At 43.0% G+C, this 16,739-nt stretch overlaps 1 protein-coding gene across 2 annotated transcripts; it reads left to right on the top strand.

Annotated features, from left to right (window-relative positions):
- The first annotated feature begins 59 nt into the window (after positions 1-59).
- On the top strand, positions 60-16,689 carry LOC145912760 (transcriptional enhancer factor TEF-1-like). 2 transcript variants are annotated; one of them, XM_083000343.1, is made up of 13 exons: positions 60-457; positions 4,127-4,396; positions 7,375-7,517; positions 11,752-11,816; positions 11,915-11,977; positions 12,919-13,068; positions 13,142-13,176; positions 13,363-13,499; positions 13,561-13,679; positions 13,926-14,099; positions 14,482-14,622; positions 14,866-15,018; positions 15,400-16,689. In XM_083000343.1, exons 2-13 carry the CDS (start codon positions 4,341-4,343, stop codon positions 15,511-15,513), a joined length of 1,350 nt encoding a protein of 449 aa, XP_082856469.1. In that variant the 5' UTR covers positions 60-457; positions 4,127-4,340; the 3' UTR covers positions 15,514-16,689. The 2 variants fall into 2 exon arrangements, with proteins under 2 accessions (XP_082856469.1, XP_082856470.1); XM_083000344.1 differs by having other exon boundaries at positions 65-457; positions 12,934-13,068.
- Positions 16,690-16,739: the final 50 nt, after the last annotated feature.

The raw sequence follows: 16,739 nt of genomic DNA, 5'->3' as shown, positions 1-16,739 counted from the left end.
ACGCTTGAGCAGTTTTGTAAAGCGTGTTGAAACCAGAACGAGCTTTTCTCGCGCTCCGAGTGCGCCGCCGAAGATGAAGTGAAGATATAAATTCGCCTCCCTTCTAACCAGAGGGCACAAAGCAGCTTTGTGTTGAACAACCGCCTGGAGGTTTTCATTGCCAACTTAACGAGCGAGGCGTTTTTCTCTTTTCTTTGCCGCCGTCAGCGCCCACGGCTTTCTGAAAAAGAACCTCGACGCGGTGTTTGGCGAGCTCATTACGTCACCTGATCGTTGTGCGCATGCGCGCGGGCAAGGCTGCGTTGTCGACATACCATCTTTCGTATCTTTCATATTTGGCATACCTGGTGAGTCGAGGCGCCTGATGCACGGCGGAATTTAGGAAAATAATTCGACAATCAAGCATCAAATAACCGGGAGTCGATGATTGACGTGTTGGGGACAGATTGTGCTTAAGGTGAGTGATGTTGCTTTGGTCCTTTCGCGTTGATTTGTCCCAGTTTCGCGCGATTGAAATGGCGCTAATCCGAAGCCAGGTACGGAGTTATGCAAGGCATGTGTGGTTTGTGATTCAAGAAACCTCTCGTCAATTCACTTCATTCCAGCAGTGGGACTAGCCTGACGGCATACTAGATTTGATATTGAAAGGTCGTATTTTGTATTTTGCGTAAAATATGTTGTAGTGATAGTGTGCGAAGTTCGAGTGTGATAGTTGGCGACCCAAGGCGTAGTTGGTTAGAAGTTTTTTTTCTGTGTAGTCAAGTTCACCAGTAAATGCAGAAAACCGTTTTTTTGTGAGAAAGGAAGCTCTTTTTGTTGTATAGTGCAAAAAAACTGTATTTTTCAAAGTATTTCAACTTGATGAATATTTAATGTAGGGACAACATTGACTCTTTTCCAAAAACTTTTCGATATACATATATAGTCTATATATTATTGGATCTGTCCCTGGGCAATTCTTATACAAGGGGCTTTCATCATGATGCCAAACATCTTTTTGTGCCTTTGGCACTTTACCTTTTACATCAAAGTAAGTTACTAATGTAAATAGGCAAAGTGCATAATCCAGTAGTTTGGTTACATAATTAAATGCAAAATGTTGACTTTATTGTTTAAAATATGTGTTTTGCAATGTACTTAATGTACATTGAGTACAGTTTAACTTTATAATAATATGTCAAAGGCTTTACTAAAAGTATATATATTCAATGATGGTGTGCAAGGTAAAGTCATGTTTTTCTAATAGTGTTGTTAATAAAACTCTAGTTTGGTTTGGACTGCAGGAATTACTCTGTTCAAATATCCACACATCTTGTAAACCAGCATGATAAATAATGTTTAATTTTTGTTTTTTGTAATGTAATAACATGGATGTGCGATGGTGGAATCCATGTGTTGATTGCAGTGGACTTTCTGTCTCAAAAAAGTTTCTTTAAAAAGCTATGTCTGTTGGTCATTGGAACAAAACAATGGTTCTTGTTAAATGGTAGCTTAGCCTTTATGCTTCTGTGCCAATAGCCTACTGATTCCCCCTTCAAAAATTCATTTAGGAAGTCATTTTGGCAAAATGGAGGAAGTATTTGGTTCACTTCACAATTCAATTATTTCGGTGTTGTGAGTGCTGCAATTATTTATATTAAACCCTGTGGTTTTATGGCAAACTGTTAATTTTGTAAGTATGAAGAACAGGTATTGATGAAATTCCATACCTTACAGAAACGTTTTTGTAATGTTCCACAGAAACGTTTTTGTAATGTGCCACATGGATAAGCAGTTTTGCCACTTTGAGGTAAAGTTGCTTACCTGGGCAGACATATTAAATGTACCATGGTGCGGTGGGTGGTTTAATGATCTGTGAGACGCGAGCTTACAATTGCCACCTTCATGTTGGTGATAATACACCTACCAAACGTAGGCGTGCGATTTCCCTTCAATTACATTCAGTTTCTCTGGGCGCTACGCAAATTTTTGAAATGGTTTTGCGTCCATGGATATTAGTTTTAAATTGGCATAGTCGTCAGCGTCTGTATCCATAAATTAACATTGCGTCGGAAATTTGTTGCATTTATTCGTTTTGGGTTAATTTGCACCAGATGGCAAAATTTAACTACAGTATTCAATTTGTCAGGCCCCGCAAAGTAAAACCACTTCATATGCGCGACAAATGATTGGGACAATATAGGCAAATTTAATGTAATTATCATATGTCTTCCACTGCGTCTGCAGCACAGCGCAAACGGGGAGTTGCTGCAATATCTAATCCGCGAGCGTCGAGTTAGTGTCTAAAAACATGGTTTCCTGACCCCAGCGCAGCTGCATCCAACCTACAACGCTGCGTGTGCCTTCACAGTCGCCACATTGGAAGTTTGGGAAGCAAATAAGAGAGACGTGTAGGTGTAGGTCTGGCGATTTCCATGTGACGGCCTGTATCCGGCGACGCGCCCGTTTTAACGTGATTTGGTTATTTATTAAACGTGCGCGCGTCATCCACCCTCACTCATCACATGCTTGAGAAGGGGCCTTGCTGAGAGCGATAATTAAAAAAGTTTCCATCCTTGTTTTGAGATCCCGCTTTGCCCTAGTATTAAGTAGCAAACTGATTTAACTAACCCGCGGCTTGGTTTTTGAACTAACCACTGAAATTTATATCAACCAGCTTGCGTGGGTTGTGCAAAGATTTTAGCTTCGCCTATGTTTATTGTTGTCATAGAGTAGCAGAGTACATCATTTGAATTAAATATGAAACAGATTGTGGTTTTTGTGTGTATTGCGCGAAGGTCGAAAACAGGGCGTTGGCTTTTTGTAAAGTCCCGATGTCAGCTTATCGTGGTGCAGCTGCAAGCACCTCGAGGTTCTGACATACATTTAGTTGACTTCAAAACTTACAATTTGCCTCGCTTTGCGGCCTCCTGACCGGTTTTCGTCTAACCGTTGCTTTGTTGCTCTGCGGTGCGCTTGAGATTTTGCCGATATACATCGCTAGCAAGCTGTGGTTGGGCTTGCGACGCCGAACCAACGCCAGAGGCAAGAGTAGAGACCACACCGCGCTTGTTGCCAATATCAAATTTCGCCACTTCGGGGCGAAGGCGCGGCCGTGATTTGGTTCGCTTGACCCGACGCTGACTCAAAATTGGTCGTTGTTTGCAAGTACTTGAAAGTGATATAATATTGTGTATGTATTCTGTTTTTTGAAATGCCCCCGTCTAATGTGGCGGCAAATTACATGCAAATCCCACGCATTAATGTCTGATACATCGATACGCGGCCTGTTTTATGTGGCAACCAAAGCTGTGCCGAAATTATGCCAGTTCGGTTATTGTGCCACACCCCGACCTCCACACACCAGGTGCTATGCTTCATCAAAACAACGGTGTTAGGCCCATTTAAAGCCAACATTAGCAGCGCCGCTACTTATTCCGGCACAATTTTGTTAGCATGCTCACCTAATTTACGCCCCCTCGCCTAGATGATGGTGTGCAACGCCACATGACGTAGCGAGTGCAAACAGTAATTGCGTCATAGCCCGCAAGGTCGCGTTGTGTCGGTAAATCAGTTACTAGAACGTGGATGGATTAAGCGAGTTGCGGCGAACTGCCAACAAACAACGGACCACTTCGACCGGCCTCGCCCGATATCACATCAACATTTAACATCACGAATGGCCCCCTCGCTGTTTTACGAGATACTCCCTCGTTGGAGGTTGTTTGCACAGACCCTGTTTTGCTCGGTCCTCGCCCAGCTTTACAAGGCAGTGATTGTAGATGCTTTTTATTTGCATGACCACGCTCTGTAGAGGACTCCAAAATACCAAAGATGGTTTTTCAAATTAAGAAGTTGCGTCGATTGTTTTTCTTATTTCGGGGTTGGTTTTGTACATGTGTATATAACTTAAGCTACCTCAGTTAGATACCAGAATCCATTTACCTTGATTTCTGCTCTAGTCTTTAACATATTTTGACTTTCAACTGTAACTTTTTTTGCAGTAAAACTGGAGATTGGTTTGACTCAACGTTTAATACAAGCTGTCCAAAGCATTTAATATTTTTTCACTCATTTTCCGCAAATGCCCCAGATTTGTAACTGTGTAATCAAGGCTTTCAACATTGAACACATTTTCTTTTCACAGAACCCCAACCGATACCCTGTACCCTCAGTTTTGACTCTCAACTGTCCCAAAGACGAGCACCATAATTTCCGCCTCCAACATTCATCTTCAGAGCACCCTGGCTGGGGCCACGGCTGCTGCCAACCCCCCTCTACTGTCATCGGGTGTTGAGAACTCGGCCCCACCTGTCCCACTGTCGGTCACAATTCCCCCAGTGTCGTCCACACCCGGCCTCATGGGGGGGCCGGGTTCCAACTCGGATGGCCCATCACCCAGTTCCGAGGACCCAAAGTAAGTATAAAAACTTGTTTATAACTCGTTGCTGTGCGCGTGGTGAAAAAAGTCAAAAGGAATTGAATAGTTTCAGTCTTGTCTCTTTGTCTGGTCTTTTTTGTTTTTATTCTTGTGTAATCACCATATTACTGACCGTGCTTACCCAGTGGCAAATTTTATCCTTACAAAGAGATTTCTAATCTGTTTCGGAAATTTACAGTCAAGCGTTCCATTACTATAACCCTTAAACATCGTTAATTACCTGTCTATTAAAATGATTGTTATGTGGCCAAAATTGCTTACATCTCATTTGCCACAAGTCCGAAAACCTGGTGCCGGACGAAGCCCGCGGGCGTCACCTTAACTGTCAAAATGCCATTAATACGAACTGGCGACTGACTCATCAACGCCACCTTAATCACGTCTTCTTGTAATGCCTCGAATAATTGCCATCCCGGGCCATGGCAATTACGAGCCGACCACTTTCGCATGACCGGAGCTTTCGACCGTTTAAGTGACGGGGAAGTTTAATGTGGCGGGATTTGCTTGCGGTTTGTGTTGCAAAGCAAAAAAGTTGTAGATGCTGTTCAGGGTTGAAATAGGCGGATGTTGAACGAGTACTGGCAGTAGAACAGGGAGTGAATTTCTATCAGTACCTGTAGGAACAACCTAGGCAAGTTGAAAGTGTTGCAGGACCGACAAGAAAGCGCGATCAACACTATGCTGGCATGTGCGCAGATATTATTTTCTACCGGGCAGCAGTTTTGTCCCAAGCCATTGTGTGGGACACAGAGAAAAAACCCATGTGGCAATGACGCCCGCCGCCCGTAGGAGTATGTGTGGCCCATATGGGCATTTTTAATCCCAGTTAATGAACATAAATATATTTTGTTAATTTTAAATAGCTTTCCTAAAGTCGCTGACAGCAGAATGAAATAACATTTTAGTTATGTTTATGGATGTGATAAAGTTAATATACAAGGGATAAGGGCTAAGCACTGAGATTGCCTCCACGCAACCACGTATAATGACCAACAGGCTATTGTCAATTGTTTTAGATATTCTTTCAACAGTAGCTTACCGAAATAGAAAACATTTACACAACACAACACAAGGATCGATAAAGCGGTTCCGGCGAGTTTTCCATTACCTGTCGGCATTTAGCATTGTATAAAGTATATTCGCGTTGGGAGCCAACTCAGTTGATATAGGCTTGTCAGTGGTAACCCTATTACTCGGGCCATTATAATCGGATTCTGGCCAGAGATCAGGCGGTAACTTGACCAGGCATTCGGTTCGTTCGCCTACCAGCGTCCCCGCTGTTTAATCGCCTTGTTCGCGCAATCTGAAAAGCTGGCGAAAGCGACGCGCTGTGCGGGCCTTTGTGAATTGGCCGGACGAGTGTCGAATATCGGTACCGCTTAGGCGTTGCTTACATTTGCAGCAATCGACAACTCTCGTTACTCATCGGGATCAATTGACTTCGTCCACAAATTCTGATCATTCTTTGGTGTGTTTTGTTACTTGTTGCAACGTTGACGTTTTGTGGTTTGGATTTGAGCGCGTTGATGTATTTCACGATTCGTCGTGTTGCGGTCTGTTGGTATGAGGCGCTTCGATGGATCCAGTGATGTTGCACTGGGACGAGTTTTACTCTCCGTTGGGATGGACGTTAGGTCGGTCTTTGCCGCTATCGAGAGATTTAATTAAATTCGTTGCGAACCGAGTTTTTTCTTGTCGTGCCAGGCCCGCGCTTCAGTAGAGGAAATGAAACTTTGAAGAGTCTAGAGTTTTTTTTCAACAATGAAAGTACGATTTGTTGGGTGTTTAGGGATGTTTAAACCCAGTGATAGGACAGCAATGAAGCGTTAATGAGTTTTATCAGAGCATTGGCTTATTTTTTGGCTTTTTAGCCGCAAAAGTGATGTGAAAGCACCTCGCTCGGATTTGAAGCTTAGCCTTTTAACACAGCTTTAACGATATTGTTAATACAATTCGTCTTTGTTGCAAGGGCAAAACTCAGACATCAGAGTTGTGAAGGTGTAATTGTGCTTAAAATCTGTTTTCTAATGATGAGGGATTTTATCACAAGTCCCGGCTCGTCCGGTTCGTTTTGTCAAACCCCCAGCCCCACGGCCGATGACGTCAAACCCCATTTCAATTTCGTTGGTTCTCAGTATTGTGGGTACGGAAGTCGTTTTGACGTATATCTGTTCTTTCTGTACACGGTTAACTCCGTGAATTTTTAAAAACTATGAATACGTTTCTAATTTATTGTAGGCCTCACGTAAAGTACCATAATATTTTGGTGTAAATTCGGTTTAAATGTCCCCTGTATTGACGTGTGCATCAGTCTTATGCCGTTGTAATCCTTCTCGTAGGCAGTGTTATCCAATCACACAGTATGCATTTAAGCCAAATCACGTTCGACCCGCTAAGATGTGTTCGCCCGTGCACCGCCAATGTATTATATAATTCTGCCGATATAGAATAAACACCTCCTAGCCTGCTCCGCGTGTTGTCTGTTTACCGACATTGGACAATATCACGCCTGGAATCTTAACATGATCTGCAGCGTATCCTACCCGCCAACATTGAATATCAATGCAAGCAAAATTACCCGATTTTGTAAATGCGCTCCTGGGTGGAAATGTTTTAGGCAACCCGATAGGACGGTGTCTCCCAAGCTATGCGCCGGGACGGACTTGCGCGACCATGAAGTTGTGTTTGTTTAAAAACTTGATATTACTTGCAAGTTCCAAATCCCCAGCCCCGGTCAAACTGTGTGTTGGGGACTTACGCGCCGCTTTCTGTCTAAAAACACCACCAACGATAAAATACAACCCATCCTTCCTGCTAATATCTCCAGCTGTCAAATAACCGACGCGGCCCTCCCAGTAAACCAATCATCACCCGTCTATCAACTGATCTTGTCAGTCAGTCGTGCAAGCATTTGGTTCCTGTCTTTATCATCGTTTCCTTGTTTTTTTGCGCAGCGGACTGAAGGGCGAAGTGGGCGACAATGAAGCCGAGGGAGTTTGGAGCCCGGACATCGAGCAGAGCTTCCACGAAGCGCTCGCCATATACCCGCCCTGCGGACGGCGGAAAATCATTCTATCCGACGAGGGAAAGATGTACGGTGAGTTGACCGAGGATTTTGAGCATTTACTGCAAACACGATATGATTACTTATTTCGGCTTTGTGTCCTGATTGGGATTTAAATGAATTTGTGGTGAAACGAGATTGTTTTTTTCGTTGTGTTTTAACGATTTTCGTATATTTCAGCGAATCGTCGTATTATTATAAAAAATTACTGCTTTATACGAAAAAAGCATCGTTTATCCACTTCAAGTTGAATTTGTGGAAACCTGTATTCTTCCACTGTATTTCATATAAAAGATCAATTGTTCAAATCTGTGTGTTTCTCCACACCTGATGAAAACAAAAATAAATGCCGAAAATTTCCCCAACATTTTTTCCAGAACACATTGTGCAGCATTTCACAGACCTTGTTTGTCGGTCTTGTGCGGTTCAATGCCGTTAAAAAAATATGGAGGACATTCCAGCCCGGTGTCACGTTTTTGACTTGGAATGCGGGAAAATCCAACCTTTTCAGTATTTTATATATAAACACTACCTCCCTAAATCAGAAAATTCAAAAGCCAACATTACGAACCCGCCGTTTGCCTAAAAAAATTTTTTTGCCACATGATATATTGTGGTACATCATCATCCACCTGCAGGATATCGTGTAAAAAAAGTGTACAAAAATATTCACAAGCACAAAATGGTAGGACAGTCATAGCAGTGATACATTGATAGACGTGTCTCCTTATTACCGACAGCCCGTCGCTAATATCCACCGATTGAATTAGTGCGGCGGCCAATTCGCTTTAGTCTAAAACGATGCGTTACTGCAACATCGACGAATGCCTCGCCGCAAAGGTGCCCGCAATCCCCAACCCATTCTCCATGCAAGTCCCAGCCGATGGGTCTTACATCACCTATGGCTTAGTGATCGGGGCGTCGCACAACAAACCCTAATATACCCGGGCCTTGCGCTCACCCGAGCTATCTCCTAACCCGTCGGGCACCGGCCCATGGGCACCAGCATTGGTTTCCGTTCTGCCCGCTCGCTTAACGCTGCTCCCAATCCCACACTCTATCGATTCTCTTCCCACCACAGTGCCTTCTTCGCTTCTCAAGACCGGTCGGCCCTCCCTCCCCAGGCTAATCGCGCTTGTCTGCGCGCAATTATACGCAGTTAAACGTTTGCCAAGTGTGAGCGCAGAGCGGATTTGCCTGGGCTGTTGAACTTTCCGGAAAAGCGCGACCTTTACCCCCATCTAAACAAACCCGAAGTTTAAGTTGTGCGGTTGCAATTCGGGTGGCTACGCAGTAATACGAAAAGTCATTTAAATTCATACGGCTGCACACTCCCAATTAACAAATAACTGTCACACGTTTGCAACTGTTTGCAAGGCTAACCGACGCCTTAATATTTGCGTTATTTTGGCCTTAAACACAACCATGGTCAAACAAGCACACATTAGCGTCGTAGACCACAATTTCAAGGCGCCGCTATAATGTATCAAATTGTATTGCGCCAACAAGGCGATTGTGAACGCCCGTCGGCTGTCCTGCCGCACAAACCCTTCTGCTCACGTGACCACAACAAAGGCACCATTCTAGAATTTCGCCAACCCGCAGCGCCCATTGAACTTGTCCCGATATATCAAAAATCGTAACCCCGATTGCGCTGACTTTGCTTGTACCACCTCTACAATCTGACACAGGAGTGTAGCGACGTCATAATTGCCTTTTGTGTCGCAATAAAGGCGACAGTAAACACTACGTGTGGAGATTTGCTGTCCGACCACCTCGTACTTCTGCCGAATTGCTTAGTAAGGTCAAAGTCGGCGAAATGCCACTGGCCTGCTTTGTGTTTGTCATCCCTTCGGGGTGTAATAAGCACGCGTTTTGGTTTTCTTGTAGCTGTGCTGTTGGGACTTGAACCCTGGTGACATTTTCGTCAGCCTTTGGGGAGGACTTGTCCAAATGTTAAATGCAGCTGGGTTTGACAACTTGTGAATGGAAGAAAAACATTTCTTTCAAATGTGGGGAAATGTAGAAGCGTGTACTGAAAATTCTAAGTTTAGTGATGGTACATAACTTTTTCTCCTACGTTTTGCTGTGAATTCCCTACGCCCACAGCGCTGCCGGTGCCAACAAATCTCACCGGTGTAATATTTGCCGCGGTAAAGGTTTGTAATGGATTACGGTGCGCACTTTATTCGGCAATTACCGCTTAAAGTGATTCCACCCGAAATCGGCCCTCGAAAAATCACACCGAGACCCTAAACAACCCCAGTTACACCCACAAGCGAAAGCACTTTCCAAGATTTCCCGTCGTCGATTTTTTATTCTCTGGACCTTGGTTAGGGTTAAATGCATGCACAAAGACAAGCCATTCTGTTCACTTTTCATTGCCGAGACCGTGTCATCTCAGCCAACTTCGATTTTTATGGGTCACCGGCCGCGCCCCCGTTAATGCCACCCCCTGTACACGTTTTGAAGATGGGGCTGTTGCCATTTCCTTGACAGCCCGCGGTCCATTAAGATCCATCTTTGCCTGCCATCACGGGAAGCAACGTTGACAGAGTATTGCTCCAAAATGTGGAAGACTGCGAACAGATTTGCAAAAACCGTGGCGAGTTTGTATTGAGCCGATCCTTGTGTAAAATATGGTTAATTGGTTTTGTCTTAAAAATCTTTAGGTCTATTTGCCGATGAAGCACGAACTAAAATAACATGTTAGCACAGCGTTATCATATGTGTGCATATGTGATTTTAACAAACAAAATTTGACCTTTTGCATCGGATACATTTAACGAAACTTAAAAAACTTTCAGTGTCCATCTTGTGGCGTTAAGTCGTGACCTCGTATCTCCCACTTCACAATCTGTAAGTTGAAAACCCACCCGGGCGGACTGCACGGAAGGCCGTCAGCTAATGTGTTCCACCAAGCTTTTAACACCTCCAACCAGTGTTTGCAGTTGGGCGGTTAGCTGTCAGTTGTGGCAGTGCTTCGTTACTGTGTCACCTGCCTGCCCACTTGAAAATAGAGAGGCTTGAAATCCCACTGAAGCTAATGTTCCTTTGGTGCTCTATTTAATTTTTCCATGTCCAGACAGATTGATTTGTGCTTGAAACTAGTGATGGATATTTCAAACCAAAGTCGCTGGGGTTCGCACTGCAGGTCATACATAACATTTATTTATTTATCTCAAAACTCTATGCATTGTAAGACAGTTTGTAAACCACTTAGTTACATTGAAATGTTATCAGTTTTTGGGCACAAAAACAACCTATTATGTCATAACCACTTTTTATCACCGACTGACACAAACCATACGTCACACAAACGATAACCTTTTATCAGTTATCGGCGGAACTTGGCTTAACTGATGTCATCTTTCAAGTGACACCAGTTTCAAGTGGTTAGCGCTGGGCACATGGGTTGCAGTATACAAAGAAATAGGTTTTCTAATGTTTTGGTCCTTGATTTTATTTGCCTCAAACAATATTGGTTAAATTTGAATTCAAACATAGAAAATGTTCATTTGTTGTCATATAGTCATGTGTAGGTTGTTCTAAAATTGAATAGAGGAACTGTGTTTTGATAGCCATTCTGCAACCACTGGGTAATTTTGGTTGGTTATTTGTGCTAATGAGAGTCCACCCTAATCTGCCTAGTTTGAAGGATTTGTTCCAATTAGCTGTGACCACCACCCCAGGTGAAATATTAACAGCAGCAATTAGATCTTGTAAGGCTGCTTTTCTGCCAGGCTAATCCCCCTAATCCTTGTTAATATTTGATGTGGTCACACTCTACCCCAAACATGTCTGTTTTATTCATGCTGTCACCTGTTTGTTGTGTAAGTGTTGCTGGTTTGAAATATTCATTGCTAATGCCCTTTGTTAAAACATAACACTTGAAAAGAACTCAAATGTCCTTTGCAACTGGCACTTGGAAATGCGCTGAGTGCTGCTTAACGTTGATACCACTTATTATTTGTTGTCACACTGTATTGCACTTGTTATTTGTTGTTACACTGTTATTGTTCTGTGAAATACGTTTGGAAACAATTTTGGCATATGGTCACAATTTAATTAATTTTTGTTAATTTTGAAGTCACATTTGCATTTATTCAATGAAGGTTTTTTTCTAATTCTAAATTATCACCGGAGTCTTATATGCAAATGTGAAATGTTTGTAACCATCCGCTCTGCGTAATTTTACAGGTGGCACATTGAACACACACCTTGTCTCTTTATCTTTTATTTATGTATTTGCATTCTGTATTTTCAGGTCGAAATGAACTTATTGCGAGATACATTAAACTTCGAACAGGCAAAACTAGAACCAGAAAACAGGTAAGTGCAATTGAACATATTGTTATGTGTGTTGGTATGATAAATATACCAATATCATTGTCATTCAACGCGAATCAACCATTTCTAATTTATGGTAGGTTTCCAGCCACATTCAAGTACTGGCGAGAAGGAAGTCGAGGGAAATGCAGTCTCAGTTTAAGGTTTGCTAACTAATTACTTTATTCAAGGGTTATGAAGTAATTGGTTAACTTACTTACCGCCAACCTTCAGAGATCATTTTGCAAATGCTAGCGGCTTCGTGAAAAGGGCAGCGGCATATATCTATAGGAAACATGGCGTTCGCTTTTTATTTTCAGTCGGTCACGGGTCGCTGCGTTGCGCCCGCGTAAAACCACGTGATGCTTTTAGGGGCAACAGAGCGCGACCGAGTTGCTCGAGAGTTCCCACACGAAACCCGCCTTTGGCCGGGATTTATTTTTGTCCGGAAAGCGATTTTCGCTTTGACGTGAGCGCAAGGGAAGTTTCCAACTGTAACTTCAGGTGGCGATGCAGTCAATTAAAAATACCAGGAAGTTTTCGGTTGTCCGCTTGATCGATTCGGGAAAACACGTTTCCGTCACAGCTCTCTAACCAGATATTAGGATCGTTGTGATTTTATTGCTCAATGACATGTGCTTGTCGCAAGCCTCGTTTTTATATACCGTACAGAGTTAAGATAGTTCGCCGGATAATTCCTTACGTTGCACAAACGTACCGACAAACCATCTCAAACAACAAACTTGTGATTGACACTTGCTGTATGTAAAAATTGTTCTTTTTCTCATAAGCGCCCCAGGCCAGTCAGGCGAAAATAGGTTTTTGCTCCCAAAGGCCTACTTTTGCGTTCACGTCATCGTTGGTTAGGGTTATTTTGATTTTTCGCTTCGTCTGCTCGATAACTGACTAAAATCCAAGAAGGCAGCGAATTTAGACACTAAACAATCTTTGAATGGGTAAAATCGTTGCGACATTTTCTGTCGTCACTCTGGTATACTTTACGCTTGAAAATCCATAAAACTATATTTTTCTGTGTCTTACTTTAATGTAAACCGCAATAAATTGATCGGGTCCTTCGGGTAAAGCTGCCAATTTCTATTGACAGTCGATTTTGCCGCAGGACCAAGCGACAAAAGACAAGGTGTTGCAGAGCATGGCATCCATGTCGTCCGCACAAATTGTATCCGCCGGTGTGTTGCAAAACAATCACATGGATATCAACCAAGGCATCCGCCAGACTTATCCCAAACCCACGGTAAACTACTTTCCATTACAACAGTTTCCTGGTAAAAAAAAGATATATGAACTGGTTTGTGTTGTTTGTTTAGCTCTGGAGCGGATTGGTCGGGCAACCGGATCCCGAGTGAGTATAATACAACTAAGATTGTTGTCCATACATGATTTCGGTTGTAATGTTAACAAAAAATTTCAGATCGACAATTATGCCCAAATTACGCTTCAGAAGTAGTTCGCCTGAAAGTGTAAATAAATTACCTTCCTAAAGTTCGAGTTTTCACCTCCATTTTAACCGTTATGTTTTCACGTTCAGTATCAAACCGTTCAACGCACCCCCCTTCGCCTTATCCGGACAATCAGGCGTCGGATTGGTTGGAGGTGCCGCCATGCAAGCAAGTCTCAACGCTTCAGTGTCCAGAGGAGCACCACCTGTTCCAGCCACTAGCGCCGGTACGTGGCCATATCCCATCTCTACCATACATTTTTTATTGAGCATATTTTCTCTATTCAGGGTTTAACCAGAGCGCGAACGTTGGGCCACCGTGGGAGAGCAGACAGATCGCAAGCCAAAAACTTCGACTCATCGATTTCTCGGCGTTTTTGGAACAACAAACCACCGAAATGGACAATGTAAGTCTCTCCTTGCAAGCAGTAAGGTTTTTTCAACTGACCCAAGTCACGCACTCGTATATATTATCGTTAAAATATCACATTTGTTGCACTTTTTGCCATAGAACGTATAATTTACCCCTTTACATGTTTTAGACCATAACATTTTTTGCAAAATCGATATTGGACTCGCACTAAATGTGGCCATGTTGCACGTGCTGAACGTACGCTGTCCGACCATACAGCTAAACACACATTCCAACACAGTATGCCAAACACCTGTTCGTCCACATCAATCAAAGCAATCCCTCTTACAACGATCCGATGCTCGAGTCGGTCGATATCCGACAAATCTACGACAAGTTCCCCGAGTCGCAGGGCGGGCTGCGCGACCTGTTCGAGAAGGGACCAAAGGACGCGTTTTTCCTCGTTAAATTTTGGGTATGTAAACTTAGCATGGTTCATCGAGGCAGTCTGAGCTTAAAAAAGCATCGCTTGTCCCCCCCTTTTATTTGCACCAGTGGCGGTCTGGGTAAATTTAGTGACACCCTCCTTGTTACGCAAGTTTCTTGAGAGAATGTTTAGGTATTCAGTTTATCCCTGTGTGAATTGTTTTTTTCCCACAAATGGACTGATGTTAATTTTGTTTCTTTAAAAAGTACAGACATACTGCTGTATTAGGAAGAGTATCGTCGTATAAATTGGAAAATGCAGCATGTATTTATTAATATAGCCCAAAATCGTGTTCCATACAAATTTTTACTTAAAGGAGAATAATCTGTCTGACCCATTTGTAAAATTTATGTTAACATGTGTACCACAGGCTGACCTGAACGTGAATATAGCGGATGATCCCGGTGGTTTTTACGCTGTTACAAGTCAATACGAGAGTATGGAGAATATGACAATCACCTGTTCCACCAAAGTATGTTCCTTCGGCAAACAAGTCGTCGAAAAAGTGGAGGTACACGATTTTATTATGTCAGAAATGTTAATTTAAAAAAAAAACACTGTTAATTCTTTAAAAAAACTTAAAACTCCGATATGTGTTGAAGAAAACGCACAAATCGAAATTTTTCATGACCATTCCACAGTTGGCCGTGAAAATGTCAAGAATTAAGACTCCTTGTGATATGCCACCGAAAAAGTCACGATTAAAATCTACTTCTTTTAATGTAAAGTTTTGAAACCGGTCGCTTTTTCGCAGACCGAATGCGCGAGGTTCGAAAACGACCACTTCACCTACCGCATCCACCGATCTCCCATGTGCGAATACATGATCAACTTCATCCTCAAGCTCAAACACCTGCCCGAGAAATACATGATGAACAGCGTGCTGGAAAACTTCACCATTCTCCAGGTAACAAGTGGGACCTGTTTGGCTCTTTATTTATATTTACCTCTTGTCTACTTTATCTCATTACAATGCAAAAATGTTTTTTATTCTTACTTGTAGCTTTTTGCTATTGTTATCCCATAGCGAGTTACTTATGCAATGCACCGCAGCTAACACGGCGTACAACATGCACAACCCTCACGTCGGCAATTGGTTTGTGTATTTCTTTTAATCAGCGATGTGATGATGCCCAGTAGGCGAAATACAACGCCGTATATCACTAAAAACAAACGATTTAGGACTTTTACACGAAGGCCGTCAAATCTATATAAGATGCATTTTACCGCACTGTCATACAGGGATGTAAGTTTATCGATAACATCTTAATAATGAATACACTTGCAGGTAATCTCGAACCGCGATACGCAGGAGACGCTACTTTGTCTCGCATTTGTCTTTGAAGTCTCCACATCCGAACACGGAGCGCAACACCACATGTACAAGCTCGTCAATGACTAACCGCTCCTGCTCAAGCACGCGCCCTACTGATCAACATCCATGCGCCATGGTTTCCGCCAGGCGGCGCACCTCTTGTACAGAGCGCCAAAAGAGTTGGAACGCGTCTGGCGACGAACTCCACCCGAATTTGCTACTTTTTTAAACGTTTTCGAAGCAACGCGAAGCATTTACCCACGTCACGGTTTTCACGCATTGTGAGTTTTACCAAACGTTCGTTCTTCTTGTCGTGGCAAGTCGCGTTTTACTACGTAATGGCGCTTTCCCACTTTTTAAGCAACTAAACGTTATACCTCGGTAATCTTTGTTCAGCCATGCGTGCCTTTCCCCTAAATAATCTCCGACCTCCAACAACTCCATGGGTTGTAATCAAGTTTTACAACATGGCATTTGACATTACAGGTAAATGTTTTTCACATCCATACATCAACTGATCTAATGATTATGTGCTTACCAATATTCAAGTATAGTAAACGCCTGAACAAAGTAGTATAGAACGGAAGCATCTCATTAAGCAAAATCTTTTAATTACCAGCGCCGGCCTTAATATTATACGACAAGAGCACTCTCTTTCTGAGCAAAATTTTGACCAAAGGTATTCGCCTCCTTGCACTGCTATGTTCGGTAGTTTTGATTAAAACCGTGGAGCAAAGGCGAAATTTCAAGCCTCCGATCATGTACAAATGCGTCGCGTCCATCTCTTATCAACATACAAATATCTATCTATATATATACATATATGCAATCATAGCGCTGTTGTTGAGGTGCCTGACGTCACAGTAAGCACTTCTGTCGTTGTCATGGTTACCGATCAATCCCCGCGGCGCCATCTGGCGACTTCGTCGGCAACTCTTCGTTTTTTTCGCTTGTCCATTTTGCGTCGCGCCTGTTTGTTTTATCGCTGTTCCAAACATTTCTTGTGCGTATTGCTTCGGTGCACGATGACGTCACGGGGAAGTACCGTGTGTGTATCTTTTGTTGTTTTGTATTTTGCGGCGTGTGCATCGCAACCACCGTCTTAAAAGTTTCAGTTGGGATTTTAAGTTGCGAGGTGCTTTGTGCTGTTTTGCCGACGTTTTAACTTTTGTGTGCCGCGCATTGTTGCGGTTTGTGCTGCCCTCTAACGAGGGTTGTGTCCCGTGTTTATATTTGTTTCCGCACCGATAAACCGCCAAGTGAAAGCCAAATGTGTGAGTCTTAGAAAGGAGGGTAATTGATAAAAGGTTTTG

The sequence above is a fragment of the Ascidia mentula genome, chromosome 8 (assembly GCF_947561715.1).
Source record: "Ascidia mentula chromosome 8, kaAscMent1.1, whole genome shotgun sequence".
NCBI classification, from domain to species: Eukaryota; Metazoa; Chordata; class Ascidiacea; order Phlebobranchia; family Ascidiidae; genus Ascidia; species Ascidia mentula.
The sequence above is the reverse complement of the archived record's forward strand: the minus strand, read 5'-3'. Positions and strand labels throughout refer to the sequence as shown.